The sequence below is a fragment of the Alosa sapidissima genome, chromosome 6 (assembly GCF_018492685.1).
Source record: "Alosa sapidissima isolate fAloSap1 chromosome 6, fAloSap1.pri, whole genome shotgun sequence".
NCBI lineage: Eukaryota > Metazoa > Chordata > Actinopteri > Clupeiformes > Clupeidae > Alosa > Alosa sapidissima.
Window position 1 is genome coordinate 32,814,858 of NC_055962.1, and position 25,000 is coordinate 32,839,857.

A 25,000-nucleotide genomic window follows, 5' to 3' on the forward strand; every position below is an offset into this window, starting at 1 on the left:
TGTTAAAAAATAATTTAATGAAGCTGGAACGTTTGTGAGGCAGCTGTAAGCGATGTTGGCAGTTCTTACAAACTTCTGCCACCTTAACTTAACCACCCCCTTCAGTGTGGATAATAGTATTAACACTTGACAGGAAGCAATGCTGCATCTGTGGAGGCTGCCAGCTTGATGAGGTGAGCCAGACAATATTTAATTGTGTGGATGGAAATATAGACAATATTTAATTCTGTGTATGGAAATATAGACATTTAAAAGACCCGGGCAAAACAGCTGCCCCCCCCACCCCACCCCCCGGATGAGGAGCACAGCACAGATAGGCTTGCTTATGCTAATAATAATAATAATAATAATAATAATAATAATAATAAAGTTAATTAATAAAATTAATTACTATTTTAATACAGATATTTTAATCAGATAATTTTCACAATTTCATTACAAAAGAAACAGAAGCATAGCACAGATTAGGTGAAGGCACAAAAACTTGCACTTGTGGTGACATTAATCACTGTTAAGTTATCATTGATGTCCTAACCCGACGGAAGTTAAGTGCTTAATGTCTGCATGCGGCTTCGTACCCATCCTAAGGCTCATACTGAAACACTTACATAGTGTTCTTACGGCTACAATACGCCTTCATAAATTACATCCATGTCCCAGCAGTACAGCGAGAGAGTTCTCTCCTCAAAGGCAATTCGGTCGGTTTTATTTACAGAGTCTCCTTCTGTAGCGCGTACATGTGTGTGGTGGGGGGTAAAAATGGCTTCAGTTTGTCTCCGCTTCACTGGGGATAAGCTTCAATCACCATGGCGTGTCCCTGCAACACAGAAATAAGAAATTATAGTGTGTACAGGGTTTGTAGGAAGTGTGTGTGCGTGTGCGTGTGTGTTGGAGGGACTGCACTTATTTAAGCAGTATGGTGCAAGTGAGAGTGGGGGGTGGTAAGGATAGACTCACGGCTGTGGTTGGGCCGTAGGTAACCACAGCAGTGGGTTATACCCTTTGCCAAATCTGCGATCACATCAGAGTGATTACTAGTGGTAAACAATCCCGAGGGGGGAGGTCCCGGGATATTGCCACTCTCTCGTCCAATCAGAAATGAATAAATAGTTTGACTGGACCTGAACTTTTAAATGTTACCACAAGAGGGAAACCTTGTGGACATGCCATGAGCTCTTCACTGACTCTTTATGTGGAAGAATAAATATGGAAATATAAATGGTCAAGGTCAGGGCCAAGGTCAACCTTCTGCCACACATTCCCTTGTATGTTGTTATATGTAGGAGCTGCTTATCTACATGTGAAATTGCACATACTGAGGCTGTTTATGTTATGTTTATGTTTACACGTGGCCGGCTATTTTCATAAACGGACATTTCACCCTCTCCGTTTTCAAAAATAACATCGTGCACACCTGTCAGTTTTCAGAAAACTTTTCCTTTACACCCAGGTATATGCCTTCAAGAGCATGTCAAACCTGTCGATGGCAGTGTAAGGAGAAGCTTAATCCCACGTTAGCCAATCAGAATCCCGAAAATACCAACAACAGCAACGAATCACTTCCTCTTTCTCTTCTGAACGGACTAAAAATCTCCACCTCGTCACATAAGTCTCTGTTTGTACCTCTTTAGACGCAAACGAACAAACAGAGTTTTTCCAAAAAAACGATCAGCCCGGAGTTTTTAAAAACTCTGTTTGCGGGGGGATAAAACCTCCGTCTGCGTCTAAATGACAGAGTCCAACGCAGAACAACATCACCGGCTGCATTGTTTTTGTTGTCGTCTAAACAGGGCCTAAGTATGTACGTATCTGTGTCTGCAGTGAGTCTTTGAATGTATGTGTGACTATGTGTGTATGTCTGTGTGACTGTGTGTGTGTGTGTGTGTGACTGTGTATGTGTGTGTGTCGTACCAGTCCTCCAGCGGCGCATGCTGCCACCAGGCCGTACTGCCCGCCCTCCTTCTGCAGCCGATGGGCAACGGTGGTGACCAGCCTGCAGCCCGTGGCACCGAATGGGTGACCCAGAGAGAGAGAACCGCCCCATGTGTTGAACTTCTCCATGGGAGGGGTGCCCACCTGAAACACACGCACACGCACACACACACACACAGTTACGCACACAATTACACACACATACACTGAATAACCGACACACTGCATAGCTATGTAAGAAATGGGAAACGAAGGTAGGTAGGTACACATGCCAGCTCAGATATACAGAGAAGTTGAATACTGAATAATAGTTTTCATTTGCTGAAAATGGTTCATTAGAGGACTGTGCTTTGACAGTCTGCAGATCAGATCTCTGCAGGATACAGACAGACAGACACACTCACACACAGAGTGACATAAAACTTGGGGTCACAGACAAAATAAAGCTTTGAAATGTTACCTTAGTTTTTCTTCCCATGTAGGTTTGGGCAAACCAGTCAGAATCCATGGCTTTTAGGTTGGCCATGATCTGGCCCTGAACAGCAAGAAAAAGACAGAAAAAAAGAAGTGTGAGTATTTGTGTGTGTGTGTGTAGGGGGTGGAATTCAGTCATAAATACATAAAAGCAGAAACCAGCTCATGTGCCCTACTGAGACTCCATTGCTCAGTGCACACACACACACACACACACACACACATCTCTTAAACATGGCCATGAATAAAGCAGTGGAAGATGGATTTGTCTGGCAGAGGGGTGTGATCAATAACTGCTAATATTTAAAAAGATGGATGCTGTGACTGCGCTTGCTGGCATATGCACATACATGTACGTATGCATAACAGTGTGTGTGCATGTGGCTGCGTATGCACATACAGACGTATGCATAATAGTGTGTGTGTGGCTGCATATGCTTACAGCAAAGGCCTCGTGGAACTCAAAAACGTCAATGTCATCCATGGTTAGTCCGCTGCGTTCCAGAGCTTTAGGAGTGGCATAGGTGGGCCTGCGGAATTGGGACAAAAGTTGTATTTATACATCCCTTACAAAAAGCACATCTGTACATTTGTGTACAACTGTTTTACTAAAAACACAATGAAATATTATCCTTCCTTATGTATTGTTTTATTGCCCTACTTATTTCTTCCTCTCCTTTTACCATCTGCTATTATATTATAATTACTGCCATTTTGACTGACATAATTTCACAGAATTCCATACCCTCACAAAAGCCCTTCTAGGGACAGGTGTTGCAAATTAGCCATTAACACCATGATTTTTGTATTAGCTGTTCTTAGCCTATGTACACTATTTCAGTCCACTTTAACCCAGCAATAAATGATGATGTTCCCAGTGAAAGCTATTCATCATCATGGCATCAGTGTGGTGAGGACCACAGCACACTCACCCCAGCAGGAGCTGATCTTTGGGATCCTGAGACACGTACACAAAGTCTCTGCAAAAACAACACACACATTTCAGAAACACACTTGCCCAGTAAACATCAAAGAAACTATGAGGCAGAGATGCTCTAATAGGGGGGTGTCTGGGACACAACCATCGGCTGTAAAACTGGAGACTGCACTCTTATATGACTATAGATACAACACACACATTGCTCATGTGGAGATCGGCTGCAGTGTGTGGTGGGACATTGGCTCATGTTACAGCAGTATAAACCCTGACGATGGCTGGGAGGGAGCACCTCGACAGACGTCTCCATGGAAATGAAGAATGGTGTGGTTTGGTGGGTGTAATGTGTATGCATTCTATGCATACCATAATACAGCAGGCCCACAGCCTACCTAATAACCCAGGACTTGTATATGATAAACCTGTTGGTACAGTATCTGTATTGCCTACGTGCGTGTATACAGCTATGGCGTACCTGAGGTAGGCTTTCGGCTTGAATCCCATGGCCAAGGCTTTCTCTTCAGACATGATGAGAACAGCAGAGGCACCGTCGGTCTGACACAAACAAAAGTCAAGGTCAGGGTTAGTTCAGAGGCACATTTAAATCTTTAACATGGGCCAAAGTGTTGTCTGCACCAGATAGGGAAATAGGGGAAATCAAATCAAATAATTAAAATGTGTAAATCTACTGTATGAAATGTGCCAAAGTGCTGTCAACACCAGATATGAAAATTGTGGAAATAAAATAATAAAAGTAGCCAATTATGAATATGTGAGTCCATAAAGAGGCTGCAGTCATTGATTGTGTGTCTTATTTCCGTTTGCAGGTAAAGTGCAATATGATTGGCTGGGTGTGAAGAGGCTTTGCTGATTGGTTGCTCACCAGGAAGGAGGAGTTGGCAGCGGTAACTGTGCCGTGGGGTTTGACGAAGGCTGGCTTCAGCTTGGCCATCTGTTCTTTGGAGCTCGGGCGAATGCCATTGTCCTTGGACACAATGTCCTTACCTAATCGGACACAAGAGACACGTTGGTGCTGGACCTCAGACGTCATAAGCCATCGCATGACAGTATCTCATACCCCGTTCACAAGGAGGGGTTAAGAAAGGTGAGAAAAGAAAGAAAGAAAGAAAGAAAGAAAGAAAGAGAGAGAGAAAGAAAGAAAGAAAGAAAGAAAGAAAGAAAGAAAGAGAGAGAGAGAGAGAGAGAGAGAGAGAGAGAAAGTGAGTGTCGCGTTTTTAGTTACCGGGCACTTTGAAGCTGATGACGTCGCTAAGCAGCCCGGCATCCTGGGCCTTCTTGGCGAGGCCGTGTGAGCGCAGAGCGAAGTCGTCCTGCTCCTGCCTCGTCACGCCAAATGCCGCCGCCAGCCGGTCGGCCGAGTGGCCCATGGTCTCGGCTGTGGAGAACTCAGCCACCGCAGGCAGCTGTGAACCAAACCATACACATTCCGCACTCAAACAAGTGGATAGTCCAGTCAATCAAGTCAACGCTTTATTTCCAAGGTGATGAAACATCTCCTGGAATTTGGTTTAATGTAAGGCTTAGGACTGAAGACAGAACATACAGTCAGGCAGTACAGACACTTCAATATACACAACTCATACAGGACATGTGCGCAGAAGACAGTACAAAATACCAATGGCTAAAATACAAAGTAACGGGAGATGATGGCAATGCTGTGCTGTACGCTCTTTTACTCTATTATTGTGTTAAGTGCTCCAAATGAAAAGCACTTTGAGCTGCACTCTGTGTATGAAAGATGCCATACAAATAAAGCTTATTATTATTATGATTATTATTATTATTATTATTATTATTATGCTGATACCGTTGTGGTGCATGGATAAAAGTGAAATACTACAAAACTTGTCTTCACAAGAGAGCTATAGAAGCCTCATTTTAGTATTCCCCTATCCGAGTTAAGGAAAAAGTCCCTCCTAAACTTTCTATTCTCCTAAGAGACTCCAAATAGATTTGATTTGCATTGCTATTTAAATAAAACATATCTATGTAAATTTCCAGTAGCAGCAACTGGAATCCATGCATTTCCACGGAATTATTTTTGGAATCTGATCCCTTATCATACCTGTTCATTCTTACTCGTCGCTCGACTTATCGTGACTAAATTGAAGATGGCTGCAAACGCTAAACTTCGTGAAGATACTGTCTGTATAAATCGTCTTGTAAGTAAACTACCAGTGCTTTTTCAAAGTTCTCAATGTCTCGTTTTAAATGTCAGGGCCCTCGGAAGTCTACCAATGAAGTGTGGAGATACATTGAGCCTCGTAAATGGTGTAAAACAGTGATTTATTTGCATGGCTAGTCCGATGCCGAAGCACCACCATTGAAAAAGCTGTTGGTAGCATCTGCTAACTAGCGCCAGATTTTGGAGTGCAGGGGACAAGCAGAGATGGGATATGAGACATACGTTCACACTCGGTATCATGTTTCAACACACTTTAGGTCAATATCACACCGGAATTCTCCTTTAACTGGGCTGTGCAGAAAGTAGTGTTATCAGTAAAGTGGTGCATGCTGGTAGTTGTAGTACCTCAGGGTTCAGGTGGGCAAGCCGGATGGAGCCGAGCAGGGATAGCCTGGCTCCGAGAGTCTTGGCCTTGTTGAGGGACAGCATGGTTTTCCTCATCTTGCGGCTGTGACGAATGGGAACGTCGGACATGAACTCCACGCCGCCAGCCACGATAGCGTCACACTGGCCTGCTGCAATAAGCCCCACACCTACAGAACACCACAAGGAGTCAGCGGTCACCCAACATGAGCAAACACAGGACACCTGCATCAGTCACTGAGTGGAAGTACATTAAAGCAGCACGACACACAAGACACGCAAAACAGGTCATCACTGTGGCAAGGTACAGGTCATAGACCTCTGAAGTTCGCCTACAAAAAAGAACCAAAACGGCCATCTTTGCCCATATAAGGAGATCCGGTTGTTAATTGAAGCTAACTACCTATGGCAAGTTGCATTGCAAGTGAGCTCTGGGGTAGCAAAAATCTAAGTGTGCCGCCTTCACGTACCGGAGATCACAGTATCCACTCGAAGGCAGAGGACAAAAGTGTGTTCAGGAAAACGTCTTTCAGACTTTTTCCATCCCCACGAGAGCGTAACAGGTGCGATAATTCAAAATCCTCATGTTATTTTCCCATAGGAAAAATCGCCAGATACCGAATGTCAAAGACGGCAGCTTTTTTATAGGCGAACTTCAGAGGTCTATTGAGACTGAAGGCAGAAACAAAAATGTCCCTCAGTATAATACACATCAACTCTGTTTTACATGCTGGCCATTTCCTCTGGGCTGAATTATGAAACCACCGCACCACTGTAATACGCAACATAAGGTGATTTATAACTCAGCGTGTTGTAGTACAGCAGCTGTGTGGTCGGCAATACCTGTGGTCATGGCCTGGTTGGAAGATATGCAAGCCATGGTGACAGTGTGGGCAGGGATCTTCTCTGAAAAACCTGCACCAAGAGCTGCCTGAAGGAGCAAAGGAACATAGTCAACACACACACACACACTATAGCTATACTATGTCATATATACTACTGATACATGGACCTGTTTAGCCAAAGGAATCTTTGGTGATGCATACAGTGGTGTGAAAAAGTGCTTGACCCCTTCCTGATTTTTTTGTATGTTTGTCACACCTAAATGTTTCAGATAATCAAATAAGACAAAGATAACACAAGTAAACACAAAATGCAGTTATTAAATTAAGGTTTTTATTATTAAGGGGAAAAAAATCCAAACAGCTCTGTACATGGCCTTAACATAAACCACAGTTAAGTTATCACACCGGAGTTCAATTTCTCTAGCCACACCCAGGCCTGATTACTGCCACACCTGTTCTCAATCAGGAAATCACTTAAATAGGACCTGCCTGACAAAGTGAAGCAGCCATTTCCTTCTTTCTTTATTTCTTTTTCTTGACTTGACCACATCACACACTCCTGTGCAGTAGGTGACTATATACACAATCCTATATTGTGAACCGCCATTAGCCAAAAGATGAAGAAGAAGAAGAAGTGAAGTAGCCCAAAACATCCTCAAAAGCTAGATGTCATGCTGAGAGCCAAAGAAATTCAGGAACAAATGAGAAAAAGTAATTGTGATCGATCAGTCTGGAAAAGGTTATAAAGCCGTTTCCAAAGCTTTGGGACTCCAGCGTACCACAGTGAGAGCCATTATTCACCAATGGCGAAAACATGGAACAGTGATAAACTTCCCAGAAGTGGCCGGCAGACCAAAATTACCCCTAGAGCGCAGCGAAGACTCATCCGAGAGGTCACAAAGGACCGCACAAGAACATCCAAAGAACTGCAGGCCTCACTTGCCTCAGTCTAGGTCAGTGTTCATAACTCCACCATAAGAAAGAGACTGGGCAAAAATGGCCTGCATGGCAGAGTACCAAGACGAAAACCACTGCTGAGCAAAAAAAACATTAAGGCTCGTTTCATTTTTGCCAGAAAACATCTTGATGATCCCGAAGACTTTTGGGAAAATACTCTGGACTGACAAGACAAAAGTTTTGGAAAGTGTGTGTGTGTGTCCCATTACATCTGGCGTAAAAGTAACATTGCATTTCAGAAAAAGAACATCATACCAACAGCAAAATATGGTGGTGGTGGTGGTGGTAGTGTGACGGTCTGGGGCTGTTTTGCTGCTTCAGGACCTGGAAGACTTGCTGTGATAAATGGAACCATGAATTCTGCGGTCTACCAAAAAATCCTGAGGGATAATGTCCGGCCATCTGTGTGTGACCTTAAGCTGAAGCAAACTTGGGTTCTGCAGCAGGACAATGATCTTAAAAACACCAGCAAGTCCACCTCTGAATGGCTGAAGAGAAACCAAATGAAGACTTTGGAGTGGCCTAGTGAAAGTCCTGACCTGAATCCTATTAAGATCCTGGGGCGTGACCTTAAAAAGGCTCTTCATGCTCGAAAACCCTCCAATGTGGCTGAATTACAACAATTCTGCAAAGATGCAGATCAATCACTTTCACACAGGGCCATGGTTTGGATTTTGTTTTCCCTTAATAACAACCTTCATTTAAAAACTGCATTTTGTGTCATCTTTAATTTAATATTTAAATGTTTGATCTGAAACATTTAAGTGTGAACATGCAAAAAAAAAAAATCAGGAAGGGGGCAAACACTTTCACACCACTGTATCTAAGTAAGCAATATCAGACAGGAATAGAATGGCAATGCATTCATTCTGTGTATCTGCATAAGGTTGAGGTTGCACAATGCCTCTCAGAGCAACCCACAGTAAGACCCCGTTTACACGAAGGGAAACCGCAGATATTTCCCTGCGGTTTGGCCTCTCGTTTACACCAAAACCCTGTTTTTATCACAGAAAACGATTATTTCTAAAACCTCCGGCCAAAGTGGAGATTTCTGATAACGCCGGTTATGTGCTGCCGTGTCAACAGGGATAAACGGCGTTTTAGCTTCTTAAACGTCACATTATGCGCCAGAAAATCCTTAACGTCATGTGAGCGCCTGATGTTTACAGTTTCTTTGGCTACTGATCAGGATTATCATAGATGCTGTTACGGTGCTACTAATTTTTACTTTTGTGCAAACGCTTCTGGCCTTTTTGCATTTGCAACAACTGCTCTACATGGAGGAGCAGAGGCGATCGCACGGAGGTCAGCATTTTTACTGCTCGTGTTAGTCGTTGGTGTCGATTCTGAGGATTTTGATTGGCCAGCATGGCTTTATTCCTTTCCCTACACTGCCACCCATAGGTTTGGCATAGTTATTATGGCGCTCGACAGCGTATTTATGCGTGTTGATGTAAATTACAAGTTTTTTGAAAACAATGTTGTGTGCACGATGTTATTATTGAAAACGGAGGGGGGAAAATATTTGTTTCTCTAAATACCCGGCTATGTGTAAATGTGGCCTAAGAAAACAAGATTGTTAGAATTGTGACAGCAGACAAGAGCACATTACAGACACAAGTGTAGCACTTGTGCAAGTATAGCCGACATTGTTGGCAGTAGGATTGTATGTGTCCTACACACACATGTAACTATTTTTGGTGGAAATTGAATACCAAGATGCATCACAGCTCTTCTGTAACCTTGTGGCAATGGAAAGAGAGGTCTGTCCAGACGAGGGCTTTGGCTAAGTATAGACTATCTGCTCTGGGCCAACTGGGGATGCAGGGCAAAGTTTAGGCCACACAGCATACCTGCATGGGCTACATTATGGCAACATAACAGCAGCAGAATCCAGACCCCGAGTTTCATCTTTACCTTATAAAACAATGTTTTTATTCTATCCATAAAGCTGGCAGCTAAATCCTCTTACCAAGGCCACCAAAATAATGAGGTCGACTGGCCGCCCAAGGGCAGATGAAGGTGAGTGAGCCTTAACCTTTGCCACATAACGGACTGCTACTTAGCAGTAATGCATGAGTGAAGGTCATTGCCATGGCAAAATTGGTGCCCTGGAAGAGAGAGAGAGACACTGATGGACACACACACCTCCCGGGCCACGTTGCTGGTCTTGACCTCCTGGATGACCGTGCCATAAATGATGTAGTCCACCATGTCTTTAGAGATGCCGGTCTTTGTCAGGAGACCCCTGTAGAAGACAAGGAATCAGTGGAACTAAACAGAGACTTTAACTGTCTGAACAACTCCAACTGGTGACATCACTGGTGTAAGTCATTTGCCCGGCTATGGATTTTTACAAACTCCACAGTCTGCAGTCCGTTTCACATCTAATGCATATTCACTTAATGTAATCATGCAGACTTCAATGATTATATTTGGCATGCCACTATATAACTTGGATTGACATTACATGTGCACAAATACTTGTAATCTTAAGTAATGTGTGAGGGGCCTTGGACATGTTCTAGCCATTTCTATACCCCAGGTATTATGAACTAATCTGACTTCTTGTAGTGTAAATGAGAGAAATCAGTCACTTACTGTAAGGCTGCTCTGGCAAGGTCATGAGGCATAAGATCAGCATACCTGCAAAGAGGACAAGTACATCAACAAAGCACCTAACAGCACAAGACCCACACAACTCTGGATTCAGTAACTCAACGGTACAATATGTATAGTATGTCTATATACTCTTCATAGGTTGAAACATTCAAAACCAATGCAGATACTTTGAAATGAAAATGAATCAAACTTAAGCGTAATGTTCTACAAAATTTGGACTTTAAAACTTTTATTTTTTCTTGTTAGTCCCCAAGTTACCATTAGCTCAATGTTGTTTTCTGTGCCACCAGAAATGCCTTAGGAACGTGCATATTTGTTTATGCAGTTGAAAGGGTCTATATGCCAAAATAGCCACAACCTAAAACATTAACTGCATCTATCCCTCATCACCGATGTTTTTTTTGCCTGCGTGGGGTTCTGGTAGGTACTGGCATAGTCAAGTGTCCTTAGCACAGTCCTTTCTGCAGCGGCATGTGCATGTTTGTGAGGCCACCACTTACGAGGTGCCAGACAGCAGGAAGGGAGTCCTCACTCCTTCCACCAGCACTATGTTCTTCACGCCAGGTTTCGCAAGGCTCTTCTTGCTCTTGGCTATCAAGAATAAATAGATCAGGGCAGAGCAGAGGTCAAAGAAATGCATTTATTGCTATTTTTTTCTTTTATTCAATTTAGCTAAACAAAAGCTTCTTCCACCTAGGCTAAGATAGGCTAAGAACTGAACATTTGGAACGGATCAGGTTCTTACCTGTTGCGTGCATTTGAGATGATGTACTAAGAGAGCGAGCGGCTGTGCAGGATGATGGGTCCCACACATAGAAGACAACATAAAAGAGGAAAAAAGAGAAATGTACATGAGCACACAGTTAACATGGCCACCATGACCAGAGAGGTGGTTGGGCAATAGGCTCATGTGTAGTGTATATGGGTGACCACTTACCAAACTGCACTGCCCAGGCGCAGTTCACCGGGCAGTTCCGCAGAGAGTTCATCAGCATGGATGTCATTTTGACCTTAGAAAGACAAATGTTGAATTAGCTCATCAGTATACAACATAGGTACATACAATCACTCACATGCTCCAAAGATTTTACTATGGCCATAGTACAGTGGTTAACTGACAATAGTTATATTAACGTATTTTAAAGACCAAAGATACCTTGGCAGGTCTGCCAGATGTTAATGATTAAGAAAGACAATGCCAACCATGTTAACAATTCATCAGTCAACATATTGTACCACAACTTCGTTTCATCAACAACATTTCGAATATGTCATTACATTCAGCAGTGTGCCCTAAACTTGATGCTAAAAACTGTGGATGCTGTCAGTTTGGAGTAAGAAAGCAGCCCCGCCCACCAGCCCTAGTGACCCTTCACCTAGATCCATCGGGATCCCAGAGTTGAACAGGACACACTGAACCAGTTCACATTCTAACAAAGAACAATTTAACACATGAATCGTACGAACTTATACATAACATTATGCACTGAAATATCCAAAAAAGACAACCTAAATAACCATGTCGAGGTGACGCCTGCAGTACTGCGTCTACCAGCTAGCTTCTAGCTGGTTAGCTAGCGAGCTAAGTTAGCAGCTGTACAGCACCCAAAAGAGAATGCTAACTGAAGTCAGTTGAAGTGATATTACAATGACTTTTTTCAAGACGCAGTGTAATGAGGTCAGTATGAATTAAATAAGTTGAAACCAGTAACGTCGCAACAATGGCAAATTATCCGCAAATACTACTCACCAGTTAGTTTCTAGTAGTTTATCAACTGTTAGCCGCTTCCCCCTCTGTCTGGCGTTCTCACTCTGCCTGCTCGGCTTCAGTCTGACTACAAAAAATACCTCTGTTCAGAAGTCCCTACATGACAGGTAATGCCCATGTTGAATGCCTGTATGTATATATGCCATCTTTTGCTCAGAAACGCAAAAAATGACGAATATAATACTTGCTAAATAAATGCAAATATATGTTTTTGCACATGGTTGCTCATTACCTACTGTTTGTTCTTGTTTTTATATAAACATTCTCATTATGTCAACGGCGTCGTCTTGGGTTACCTCAAGCAACAGTAGGGGTCCTCATCCAGGTTGATTTGCTCGCACGCAGATCTCTGCCGCACGTCGGTTGCTAGCACAGCGCTAGCTTTGTGTCATCCGATCATCAGCCGAGATGGCAGGCGTACGAGCAGTGGGCATTCTCTCCAGGTTTGCGACCAGCAAATATTCACATTTTGCAGGTATGGTCTTACGTATCAACTTAACGTTATCGTCCCTATTGCTTTCATCTATCTTTTGTTTGCAACTGCCAATGATTTTCGTGAGGAATTGAACTTGAACAAACCACTGGCAACTTTGGCTAGTCGTTGCTAACCTGCTAGTCTGACTTGGTGAACTTTCACCCACTTCCTTGAAGTCCTTAAGATGAGTGTTGTGAATCTCAAATGAATATTGTAGTAAGGTGATTGTCTGAAATAGCCGACATATTCCTCTTCGTAGGCCAAACCGCCATGGTTGTTTCTGTCAAGTAATATTAGCAGTTAACTCCTGTCCTCCACAGTGGAATTCCACTTAAATTGTAACTTAACGTTAACGTTAGTGAACGTCATTTGTCAGTCAACATTCATTCAAAGACCAAACATGATCACTTTTTACTATTTATTCCACAGAACTGTAACGTTACGCTAATAGTCGCGTGGGCGTATTAGTTTTGATTTCAAACTTTTATAGTCCTAAATCATACATCACATACAGGCGAAATATTATGACCTCCAAATAGGTCATTAGGTAATTCTGGGAATTTACGTCTTCAAGAGGAGGTGTAGGCCAATGTTGATGTTCTTGCATACTTTGATTGTTTAACTTTATTCGTGAAACATCCACATTTAACTTTAAGCCAGACACCTTCTAATTTGTCTGTCAACGTATGCCATGCATAGGCTATTATGTCCTTCCTTATCATTAGATTTAAAATGTATTACATGGGCATAGAGTTGTATTACAAGTTCACATGGCATGTGTTATCAAATGGTAGAATTCATTTACTTATAATGTACGTGCAGGAACACCCGTTGCAAAGAATAGAACGTGTGTGTTTTTTATTTGGTCATGTATCCCCGCCTGGTGGTTTGTCTTGGTGTCACTTGATGTAGCAGACTCTGGGGCACAGGTCAAACCGGACCTGTCTCTATGACAATCTGGGACAAGGTTCAGTAACGTTAGTGTAATTCCTGGTTTGTCCAGGTGGTGGGGTATGAGCAAAGATCCCTGGCTGTTTCGCTACGCTATGAAACACTGAAAAATACCATTTACTTTACTGCTAATGCTGGTTGTTTGAGATATTAAAATGTTTGTTTTAATACCTCAACCTGGCAGTATGATCACTATCTTTTGTTGTCTATAAGGGATCCTACCTTTGTGTGTGAGGAGATAAATTTATCTCTATATGAATTTGGGCATCTTCCATTCTGGCTTTCCATTGTACTGCCTGAAGCACTGGCATCCCTTACTGCATTGTGTGTATGAGTGTGTGGCACCTAAACTGTGTTGTCTTGTTTGATGCTCTGCAGGTTATGGAGGACGAGGCCTGTCATCGTCAGCAGCCATGCTGAGTAAGCACCCACACAAGCATCAGTTTCACTTCCTGTTTCTGTAGTGTGTACACTGTATGCTTTACTGTATCTCTGCTCCCCTTTAATCTCTCTCTTTTTTTCTTTTTTTCTTTCTTTCTTTCTTTCTTTCTTTCTTTCTTTCTTTCTTTCTTTCTTTCTCCCCCCTCCAGCCCGGACCCATGTCAACTATGAGCTGAAAGATGATGTGGCTGTTGTCCGAATAAATGACCCAAGCTCCAAGGTCAGCCTGAAATGTTACGTTGCATGCCGATCATGATGCAACATTTTGACCACCTTAAGTGTGTGTGTGTGTGTGTGTGTGTGTGTGTGTGTGTAATTCCTGATTCATGCTGATATGTAGGATTGTGGATTTTTATTTTATGGATGTTATACACTGTTTATGTGAGATCTTGTCTGGGTGCAGGTGTGAGTTTATTTATACATTTTATATTAGTAAATCTTCGTCTCTATGTTGACACTATTGTGTGTGTGTGTGTGTTCAGTGGCATCCATGTTTTCCCCACATTATGCTCATAATTGCGTGTGTGTGTTCAGTGGCATCCATGTTTTCCCCACTTTATGCTCATAATTGTGTGTGTGTGTGGTGAACAGGTGAACACCCTGTCCAAGCAGATGCAGGCAGAGATGACTGAGGTGATGGGGGAAATCTGGGGGAACTCTGCAGTGAAGAGCGCCGTGCTGATCTCCTCCAAACCTGGCTGCTTCATCGCCGGAGCCGACATCAAGTAAGACACACCGAGTTGACAGCCCACAGCTGCCACACACACACACAAACAAACAAACAATAGTGTCAACATAGAGACGAAGATGCTGGACTCTCATTTCCAAACCGAAGCACTCCGAGTTGAAACACTCCTGTTGCTCTCTCTAACCCGTCATCATGCGCGGCCTGGGTTAGCGCTAGCTCATGTACACCTACCCCAGTCGTCTTTGGCATGATGTATACTTAGTAACAACCTGTACAGTGGATGTACACAATGTTCTGAGGCCCATACAAGCAACTGGAATCATCAGACGTGTCCTAGCATGAAGTAAATATTTCTGGTTTCAGTCATATTTCTTCACCCCGTGACTCCCCCTTCCATGTGTGTTTCCTCTACACGCAATACTCCATGCCCCAATGCAAAGCGCATAATACAGCATGTCCTAATGCATATATGTGTGATGCTCTGAAGCATATAATGTAACATGCAAGCCAAGATATTGCACAGTAACACATGCGACCTGTTGTAATTGGGGTAAGGACCTGAAATATCAGAATTGTGTAGAATCAATCAGAAAGAAGCGGAACCAGAATCAATAAGTGGAAACAAACTAAGAACATTTATTCAAAGATGCAGGGCTAAAGTCATGTCAAAATTGTACGGTGTCTGTTCAACTGAAGGTTTAGAACATGGACTACTCCTCGAGAATAAGGATATATATATATTTTATCTAAATGTTTTGCCTTTGTTTTCTTTGCATTTTGGAATTAAAATGAGGAATTGATAAGAACTTGAATTGATGAGCAGAATCAGAATCGGAATTGATCACATTTGAACGATACGCTACCCTAGTACCCTAATGCTAACTTCATTAAAAATGTCTGCTTGTCCCTCAGCATGATCCAGGCATGTAACAGTGCCGGTGAGGTCACCACTCTCTCTCAGGAGGGCCAGAAGATGTTTGAGAAGATTGAGAAGTCCCCCATCCCCATAGTGGCAGCTATCAACGGCTCATGTCTGGGTGGTGGCTTGGAGGTGTGTGTGTGTGCGCGCGTGCATTTCTGAGTACTTGCATTTCTTTTCCTAAGAGACTTTCTACTGCTTTTTTTCAGCTTTGTAAATTGTGTCTTACATATTTACGTTGTGATGTTGTCATATGCTGAATGGAAAACCGATGCATAGTATAATCAGTCAATCTAGAGATGTGTAATTTGATGTTTGGCTGTTTCCGTGCTCACTAGTTTGCACTAGCCTGCCAGTACCGCGTGGCCACCAAGAGCAAGAAGACCATCCTGGGCACTCCTGAGGTGATGCTGGGGCTGCTGCCTGGAGCCGGAGGCACCCAGAGACTCCCCAAGATGGTGAGTCATTTAGGCACCCCCTAACACTAAGATCATTTGAGTCATTTTGCAGACGCTCCCTAACACTGAGATCATTTGAGTCGGTTACAGACGCTCCCTAACACTGAGATCATTTGAGTCATTTTGCAGACGCTCCCTAACACTGGGATCATTTGAGTCATTTTGCAGACGCTTCCTAGCACTCAGATCATTTGAAAGGATAATAAAGCATTTGCAGGTTTTCTCTGGGTGACAATGTAACTCCAATGTCAGCACTGTCATTAAGTGAAATACCCTAATGTGTGGTGTGTGTGTGTGTGTGTGTGTGTGTGTGTGTGTGTGTGTGTGTGTGTGTGTGTGTGTTAAAGGTTGGGCTGCCCACAGCCTTTGACATGATGCTGACGGGCAGGAACATCAGAGCAGATAAGGCCAAGAAGCTGGGCCTGGTGCACCACCTGGTGGATCCTCTGGGTGAGTGTGTGCGGGTGTGTGTGGGGGGCAGGTGTGTGTGGTCGTGGGGGGTGTGGGTGAGTGGGTTGTATGGCTGTCTGTGGATATTGCAAGAGTTTCTCCTTTTTGTGTGTGTTTGTGTCCACACTTGGAGAAAGGTGTGTGCGTGTTCATATGCATCACATATAGGGGTGGGCTCGTTTATGTGTTTTCTAAGTGTGTGTGTGTGTGTGTGTGTAGGCCCGGGGCTGAAGAGCCCTGAAGAGCGGACCATTGACTACCTGGAGGAGGTGGCCGTGGGACTGGCCAAAGGCCTGGCCAACAAGAAGGTGTCCACGAGGAAGGAGAAGGGCCTGATGCAGAGTAAGAGCCAGCGGGGCGCAGCGTGGCAAGATAACGCTGATAACGCTGTGGCACGGCCAGGAGTCATGAGGTCTTAATGTTAATGTTACGCTCCACTAGTCAGTGCTGTAATAATCAATGGGGACCTTTGCTACCATGTTACACTTGAAATATATTACACTTTGAGATCTCAGCTGTGTAAACACACTTGAGATTAGACTCTTACTAGATGGAGGAACTACTTCTAATGTGTGTGTGTGTGTGTGTGTGTTTCAGAGTTGCAGGATATGGTGATGGGCCTGCCTATTGTCCGGAAGCAGATCTACAAGACCGTCCATGGCAAAGTCATGAAGCAGTCCAAAGGCCTCTACCCTGCACCTCTAAAAATCATTGAGGTACAGCACTTATCACACACACACACACACACTTCAAATGGGTTGATCAAAATGTACACCTTCCAGTGTTAGAAATGTACATCTTCCAGTGTTCTTCCATGATAGAGGTATATGCATGTGTTTACATCATACAGTATCACACACACACACACACACACACACACACCCACAGCAGTGCAGTGAATTTGTTCTGTTTTCTGTGTGTGCATCCTAGTGTATCCAAGCTGGTGTGGAGAAGGGTTCAACTACTGGTTACCAGACAGAGGCTCAGGTGAGTGTTTTAATATCTCACTCACACACACACACTCTCACTCTCACTCTCTCTCGTCTCTTTGTCTCTTCCTTCTCCCTTGGTCTCCTTTGTCTGACCCTCTTCCTTTGTTAAGCACGTTCTTATTTTCCCTCGTTCTTTGTTAAGCACGTTCTTATTTTCCCTCGTTCTTTGTTAAGCACGTTCTTATTTTCCCTCGTTCTTATTTTCCCTCGTTCTTTGTTAAGCACGTTCTTATTTTCCCTCGTTCTTTGTTAAGCACGTTCTTATTTTCCCTCGTTCTTATTTTCCCTCGTTCTTTGTTAAGCACGTTCTTATTTTCCCTCGTTCTTTGTTAAGCACGTTCTTATTTTCCCTCGTTCTTTGTTAGCCACGTTCTTATTTTCCCTCGTTCTTAGTTGCCCTCTTCCCCTCTTTTCAGAACTTTGGCCAGCTGGCAATGACCAATGAATCCAAAGCCCTGATCGGCCTGTACCACGGCCAGGTGTCCTGCAAGAAGAACCACTTTGGCAAGCCAGAGCGGGCGGTCAAGTAAGTTCACACCTCTTGTGATTTTTCTGAGACCGCTGAGCCAATCGGAGCATGACCTAGAGCTGTCACTACAGACTGTCCCTGTGTTTGATTGGCTGCTCAGGAACCTGGCCATCCTGGGAGCGGGACTGATGGGGGCGGGCATCGCCCAGGTATCAGTGGACAAAGGCCTCGCCACCATCCTGAAGGATACCACGTCGGAGGGACTGAGCCGAGGACTGGAGCAGGTTTACAAAGGGTGAGTGTGTAGACACACACACACACACACACACACACACACCGTCTCATTTGTTCACATACATCCTCATACACCCCTACGCCTGTGTGGTTGTGTTGGTATTACCCTGTCCTCACTCCCTCAAGCTACGGTGTCAGTGCAACACAGAACCATAAACTGGGTTTTATAGGAGGCTCACAAGAGAGAGAGAGAGAGAGAGAGAGAGAGAGAGAGAGAGAGAGAGAGAGATAGAGAGAAAGTGCAATGAGGGCTAGAGACCACCAGAGGGCGCTGTTAATTGTGTCAACACTGCCTGGTATCAGCCGTATGCAGTTACTGTACTTGAGCTTTGACTAGATTTTGTCCCTTTGGCCTATTTGAATACACACACACACACACACACTTTTTGTTTGTAAGTCCCTAGTCAGTGAAATGAGGTGCCTGTTGTGCTGTTCCTCAGGCTGAATACCAAGACCAAGAAGAGGAGCATCACGTCATTTGAGAGGGACTCCACTCTGTCCTACGTCACTGGTCAGCTTGACTACAGTGGCTTTGACAAGGTCGATATGGTGATTGAGGCCGTGTTTGAGGACCTGTCAATCAAACACAAAGTGATCAAGGAGGTGGAGGCAGTAAGTGTTGCCAGGGCTTAAAATGCATTTTACTTACATGATTTTGGTTTTGATTTTCTAATAGGAGTAAGTGTTTGTGAGAACACGTCATGATAAATTTGATAACGGTTGATCGCTGTTTTTGCTATGAAGCATCTTTCACTCTAGAAAGAATTTCTCGCATTATGATGGCTAGATTTGCGGGACTTGAATAAATGATGAGCTATACTCAGAATTCCGCGCTGAAATGTAGGCCCTGGTTGTTCAGAGCAGAAACCAACTGTGCGAACTGTAAAGTCCTCTCTCAAGATTCAACAGAACTTTGTTGTTATTTGTGGTTAAGCACAGATGTTTACACATGCAGCATTCAACACTAATCTAAAGACAAGATAAATAATGATCTAAAATTGATAAATAACTAAAAACCTCTGAGCGTATGAGTTGAACATGAATGTCAACTGTTTGTGTTTCACTGAGCCAGAAATGCTACGTGTGTTGCCGCATGCTAGGCCTGTAGCCCTCGTTTGATCAGCATTGGAATGGGTCCTGTGCAAATGTAGTATGTTTACATGTAGCATTGCTAAATGTGTGTGTGTGTGTGTGTGTGTGTCACTTGCAGGTTATTTCTCCTCATTGCATCTTTGCCAGTAATACGTCTGCTCTGCCCATCAAAGACATCGCAGCTGCCAGCAAACGACCAGAAAAGGTGTGTACACACGTGTGTTTTCTTTCATGGTGTATTATTATGCCTGTGTCCTGGTGAGTGGGCTAGCAGTGTCTCCATTTTCTGTAACTGTGTGTGTCTCTCTCTCTCTCTGTCTGTCTCTGTCTCTGTCTCTGTGTGTTGCAGGTGATAGGCATGCACTACTTCTCTCCAGTAGATAAGATGCAGCTTCTGGAGATCATCACCACAGACAAGACGTCGAAAGACACCACGGCCTCCGCCGTCGCCGTCGGCCTCAAGCAGGGCAAGGTCATCATAGTAGTAGGGGTAAGTGTGTGTGTGTGTGTGTGTGTGTGTTTGTGCGTGTGTGCTGAGTATTTCTATGTGTGCTGTATGTGACTCCATATTGTTTGTTGTTTACAGGATGGTCCAGGTTTTTACACCACGCGCTGTCTGGCTCCCATGTTGGCAGAGGCCGTCAGAGCATTACAGGTGGGACTCTATTGGAGACGGAGAAAACACACACACACACACACACTCAAACCTATTTACAGACTCTGCAGTATACTGTGGATACAAGCCTGCTGTCTTTCTCACTGAGATGTGATTGGCTGTCTCTTCAGGAAGGGGTTGGGCCTAAGAAGCTAGACGAGCTGACCACTAGCTTTGGGTTCCCGGTCGGCGCAGCGACCCTGTCAGATGAGGTGGGCATTGATGTCGCTGCACACGTGGCCGAGGACTTGGGCAAAGCCTTCGGCTCACGGTTCGGTGGTGGCAACGTGGAAGTACTCAAGACCATGGTAGAGAAAGGCTTCAAAGGTTTGTGTGTGTGTGTGTGTGGTGTGTGTGTGTGTGTGTGTGTGTGTGTGTGTGTGTATATATGTTCCCACACGTTTGTGCATGTATGGGCCTCTGTCTTGTGGCAAGAAGTAGTTTGGGTCTAAACACTTACTCCATGTAGGCTTGAGGATGGTGACCTTTTCTCCTCATGTCATAGACTTCACCTTGTATGACTCTCATTTCTGTCTGACAGTGATGTACTGTATATTGCTGGTACTTTAATAGTGTGTTTGTGTTTTGCGTGCGAACAGGCCGCAAGTCGGGGAAGGGCTGTTATGTGTACGAAAAGGGCTCCAAGAGCAGACAGGTGAACTCAGGAGCCGAGGAGATTATCAAACGCTTCGCAATCGCTGCCCCACCAGCTGTGTAAGACACACACACACACACACACACACACACACACACACACACACACACACACACACACACACACACACACACAAACATTACAGTTGTGTAACACACAGCTCAGCTCAGAACAAATGTTCACTGTTCACAGGGAATGTAATTTTCATCAATGCAAAACTTCATAGGTTTTGTGGTCTTTAGTCTGTCAGATGGCATCAGCTTATATTCAAATGTGACCCCAGTCTTCCATACATTAGCAGCTCCTGTTGCACTACTAACATTTCTGTGTGTGTGCGTGTGTGTGGTGCGTGCGTGTGTCTGTGTGTGTGCACGTGTGTGTGCACGCGTGCAGCTCTAGCAATGAGGACGTGCAGTTCCGTCTGGTTTCCCGGTTTGTGAATGAGGCGATCCTGTGCCTTGAGGAAGGAGTTCTACCGGACCCTCTGCAGGGAGACATTGGAGCAGTGTTTGGCCTTGGCTTCCCCCCCTGCCTTGGAGGTACACACACACACACACACACATATACATACGCACGCACGTGCAAGCAGTGCACGCACATTCAAATACATTCTGACATTCATTAGTACACACAAACTTTCTTGTACCCTACACGTGCCTCAAAACACTCAAAACACACCCCCATGCTGGACACAGCGGTTTTGGTGTCCTGTCCTGAAAATCTCCATGGAAACAACTCTTTCAGCCTCGGCGTAATCCATGTACGGGGGAACTTGGCCGAATATGTCTAAACAAATCCCCCCCCCCCCCCGTAATAAGCTGCAGACACAAGAAAGTCAGGGCTTCGTCTGAAGTGCCTCTCTGTTTCTCCTTCTCTCCGTCAGGTCCCTTCCGGTTCGTCGACGCCTTCGGAGCCGACAAGCTCGTGCAGAAGATGCGTCGCTACGAGGAGGTCTACGGTAACCACTTCACTCCCTGCCAGCTTCTGCTTGACCACGCCAAAGATGCAAGCAAGCGCTTCCATAAGTGACCTTCCACCCCGACCTTTGACCCCCAGCAGGGGGGTCACGCAAGCACTAACCCTACCTTCTGAAGGAGCCACCTCCCCCTAACTCCGCTTGGCCAGTGCCTCATCATCTGGTGGAGTGACTGGGGAGTCTGGACTTGTCATATTTTTTCCATCAGTGAATTGGGATAATTTTATGTGTATGGGAGGGGGGTATTTGTGATATGTTTTTGTATGTTATGTCTTATTTGTTTATGTGAATATTTTGTGTCTGCATGTGGCTCGGATGTAGTGTGTAATTTTAAGTTGATTCTTTTTTTTTTTGTCGTGGCCATCGCAACGTTCAAAGGATTCTTGATGCTCTTGAGGGGAATTCCCATGTCCACATCTCCCGAAATAAACCCCCTACAACTATACCACTGTGTGTCTGTCTGTGTGTGTGTGTGTGTGTGTGTGTGTGTGTGTGTGTGTGTCTGTCTGTGAGTTTGTATATGTGAGTAGGATAGTAGGATTAAATGTGTGTGTGTGTGTGTACGAGTAGATGTTTACAGTGCATGTTTAGTCTCTGAACAGAAGTTTGATTTGTTAGGTTTAATGTTTGTATATGTTAATAGCTGGATTATGCACTTTGCCATGTGATGTCTGTCAAGCCCACACATACTTTTACACACCCCCACACACACAGACACACACACGCAGATCTCTTACACAATGGCTACCACACACAGTGGACAAAGGTGAATGTAGACGACACACAATATCCCCCCCCCCCCCCCACACACACCCCTTACCAGACAGCACAGCGTAGCCATATGCCCCCTAGGTATGTTTTTATTCATTGATGCGACTAATCCAAAAGGATTAAATTATACAGAGATGAAATTTCAGTACAATTGAAATAAACACTAGACTGATGTTAAATATTATTCCAGAGCTGCAGAGGTTGAAGTCCTTTGCGTGGAGCGCAACCCCTCGCGGGTTCTGCTGACATTTGGGTACCGTTCAGGCAGCGCTGCTTCTGCTGCTGACACCCTCTCATTACTGTGTCTCTCACACACACGCACACAAAAGTCAACTCAGACACACACACACACAGGGGTTAGTAATCTCTAATTACATTCTCTGAGAGTATGTGAGAACCATACTGAACTTGGTCTCTGTAAGTAGGACATTCCTACTCTAGACGTGGTGCCGCATCACCTCCCAAAAATCAAAACAATTCCTCGCCATCATCTGGACGTATGGAACAAAATGGAGCATCACATTGTTCTGTAAGGGTCTAGCTCAGTGGAGACTTTATCCCACCGAGAGGGGAAAAGAACATGAATGTTTCAGAAAGGAATATTTAGAAGGTTAAAAAGGGAATGGAGAAGTGATGTGAAGTAGTGATGGTGTCTGGCATGTCGACCGCTATTTGAATCTCTGATTGGCAAGCGCTGTTACTCCCTCAGAGAGGCAAGCGGTAGAGGCCCATTTGGCTGTCAATCAATGTCTCATCGGCCAATGGCGCCTCTCCATACAGGTCACTTGAGAAGTAGTTCCTCCAATTCTGAAGGCACATGTACACAGGACCTAAATTCAACAGGCACAGGATAAACCAGTATCTTTCACTAATGTCATAATCATACACATTTCTTACAGAAATACACCAACAATCACAAATCTCTGTACAACAACACAAAAGTTCCTTGACTGGGAGGTTAGTCACTTCGTCGTACTTTAACACATTTTACTTTTTAAAGGAACAGTCCAAAATTCTGGCAAAAGCTTGTTGATATCTGAACTCAACAGCCAGTCGAAACACACACTCCTCCCTTCCGCGTAACTGAAGCAACGTGGTGATTGGTTGAGATACTGAATGGCCGGTGGCTCCTGTTCATAGAGCCAGGGCTGAGGAAATTGAGGAGAGCTTTACTGAATCAGAATAGCAGGCAGTCCCTTTAAGCCTGATGGGCAGTTTTTCACACCGTGCTTGGGCAGCTCTTTTTCACACGGGGGGGTCGCACTGCTTAACAAAACTGGCCCCAAGAGCAACCTACCAGCACATGACGCGTATGTTTCATAAGCACTTACACACACTTCAACCTTTCACTCTTGTTAGCGTATCTAACATAAAACATAGTCCTATCAAGCACCCACGCATGTCCGATGACCAACCTAGGGTGTGGGGAGGGGGTTCTGGTGAAGGGAAAAGCATTCAGGCATTCAGTCAACCTCATCACATCAGTGTAGCAGGACGCCTTGACACGCATTTGTCCACCAGAGGTCAGTGTTGTGGTTGCAGCTGTGGGTAAGTGGCACTGCACAAGGGTTATACTCAAGGACTCAACACACCGCAGATAACACACAAGCATGTCACAGACCCCAGTGTGTTGTGGTCTGCTTTCCTCTCCTCTTGTGTGTGTGTTGGTCTTGTCTGGAGTTAGTGTGAATTTGGGTTTGGAAGTGTGATCTTAGAAACCCAACTTGTAAATATTTTGACCTGATCCACCATTTTTTTTTTTTTTTATTGTTCCAGAATGTTCCAAGAACACTTCTGGAACATTCTAACTTGCCTAAACAGACCAGAACTGAGCCCCTCAACGTTCAGTCTGTCAGTCAAACAAGCAGCTGTAGTGTTCTGTGGTAATGGTTGCGTCCAGATCCCTCTGGGTTCTGTACGTAGTGTTCCGTGTCTGTCTGGGCCTCGTGGTGCTGCGGTGGACAGCTAGATCTTGGGCCTCCAGCCCTTGATGAACTGCATGATCTTCTTGACCTGCAGCTTGGTGAGGCTGAAGTCGTCGGCCAGGATCTCCTCGCTCAGCTGGGTGAAGATGGAGCCGTCAATGCGCTCGCGGCTGAACAGCGCCACCACCTCTTCGGACAGACCGATGAAGCGCAGGCACGAAGACACCTCCTCCACCGAGAGCACGCACAGCTCGGCCGGTGGACGCCATTCGTCGGAGGCCCCGCCCTCCGCCCCTCTGATTGAATCGGCTGGCGTGGGGGAGGGGCTGACGCTAAGGCTCTCAGCCACTCCAGGGCACCTGATCCGGCGCGGAGATGGCGTGGGCGTGGGGCCCGTGCCCAAGTCTCCCCCAGCGCCAGGCTCCTCCAGTTCCACGGAGAGCGTCGGGCCGGTCGCGTCGGCTGCAAGCAGCGAGGGGCCGGGCGAGGGACTTCGGCCGGCGGTCAGCCACTCAGCCGGCGAGGACGAGCAGGAAGTGGACGAGGGTGCGTGGCCCGGGTTGGCGAACGGGTTGAGGGCGCCGAATGGAGCGAAGCGGCTCTGGGAAACCGGCCGCGGCCGCGGGCAGCTGGAATAACTCTTGTGGGCGGAGTCTGAGGACAGGAGAGGGGCAGAGGGCGTGCT

At 45.0% G+C, this 25,000-nt stretch overlaps 3 protein-coding genes and 1 long non-coding RNA gene across 4 annotated transcripts in view; 2 read left to right on the plus strand and 2 right to left on the minus strand.

Moving 5' to 3' along the window:
• LOC121711346 overlaps positions 1-7,711 on the plus strand; it is an 8,462-nt gene extending 751 nt beyond the window's left edge. The window contains exons 2-3 of the long non-coding RNA XR_006032287.1: positions 7,387-7,391; positions 7,464-7,711. This is a non-coding gene — a long non-coding RNA (uncharacterized LOC121711346). The remainder of the gene's footprint in view (positions 1-7,386; positions 7,392-7,463) is intronic.
• Positions 388-12,189, minus strand: hadhb (hydroxyacyl-CoA dehydrogenase trifunctional multienzyme complex subunit beta). The gene is made up of 16 exons (XM_042094763.1): positions 12,087-12,189; positions 11,274-11,346; positions 11,082-11,123; positions 10,837-10,927; positions 10,316-10,360; positions 9,863-9,962; positions 6,756-6,843; positions 5,895-6,082; positions 4,587-4,767; positions 4,227-4,348; positions 3,819-3,898; positions 3,339-3,386; positions 2,849-2,936; positions 2,393-2,467; positions 1,912-2,076; positions 388-817 (listed from the first exon to the last, which is right to left on the minus strand). Exons 2-16 carry the CDS (start codon positions 11,338-11,340, stop codon positions 782-784), a joined length of 1,416 nt encoding a protein of 471 aa, XP_041950697.1. The 5' UTR covers positions 11,341-11,346; positions 12,087-12,189; the 3' UTR covers positions 388-781.
• Positions 12,190-12,433: 244 nt separating this feature from the next.
• On the plus strand, positions 12,434-22,064 carry hadhaa (hydroxyacyl-CoA dehydrogenase trifunctional multienzyme complex subunit alpha a). The gene is made up of 20 exons (XM_042094683.1): positions 12,434-12,579; positions 13,909-13,950; positions 14,121-14,191; positions 14,563-14,696; positions 15,572-15,710; positions 15,917-16,036; positions 16,384-16,486; positions 16,706-16,828; positions 17,084-17,202; positions 17,417-17,473; positions 17,895-18,004; positions 18,108-18,242; positions 18,682-18,853; positions 19,452-19,538; positions 19,683-19,823; positions 19,920-19,988; positions 20,120-20,315; positions 20,588-20,702; positions 21,037-21,182; positions 21,527-22,064. The coding sequence occupies exons 1-20, from the start codon at positions 12,513-12,515 to the stop codon at positions 21,670-21,672; spliced, it is 2,292 nt and encodes a 763-aa protein (XP_041950617.1). The 5' UTR covers positions 12,434-12,512; the 3' UTR covers positions 21,673-22,064.
• A 358-nt stretch (positions 22,065-22,422) lies between these two features.
• Positions 22,423-25,000, minus strand: part of gareml (GRB2 associated, regulator of MAPK1-like) — a 25,938-nt gene continuing 23,360 nt past the window's right edge. Inside the window, exon 8 of the mRNA XM_042094853.1 lies at positions 22,423-25,000. This exon is cut by the window's right edge and continues 211 nt beyond it. Within this exon, the coding sequence (XP_041950787.1) occupies positions 24,356-25,000 (645 nt within the window). The 3' untranslated portion in view covers positions 22,423-24,355.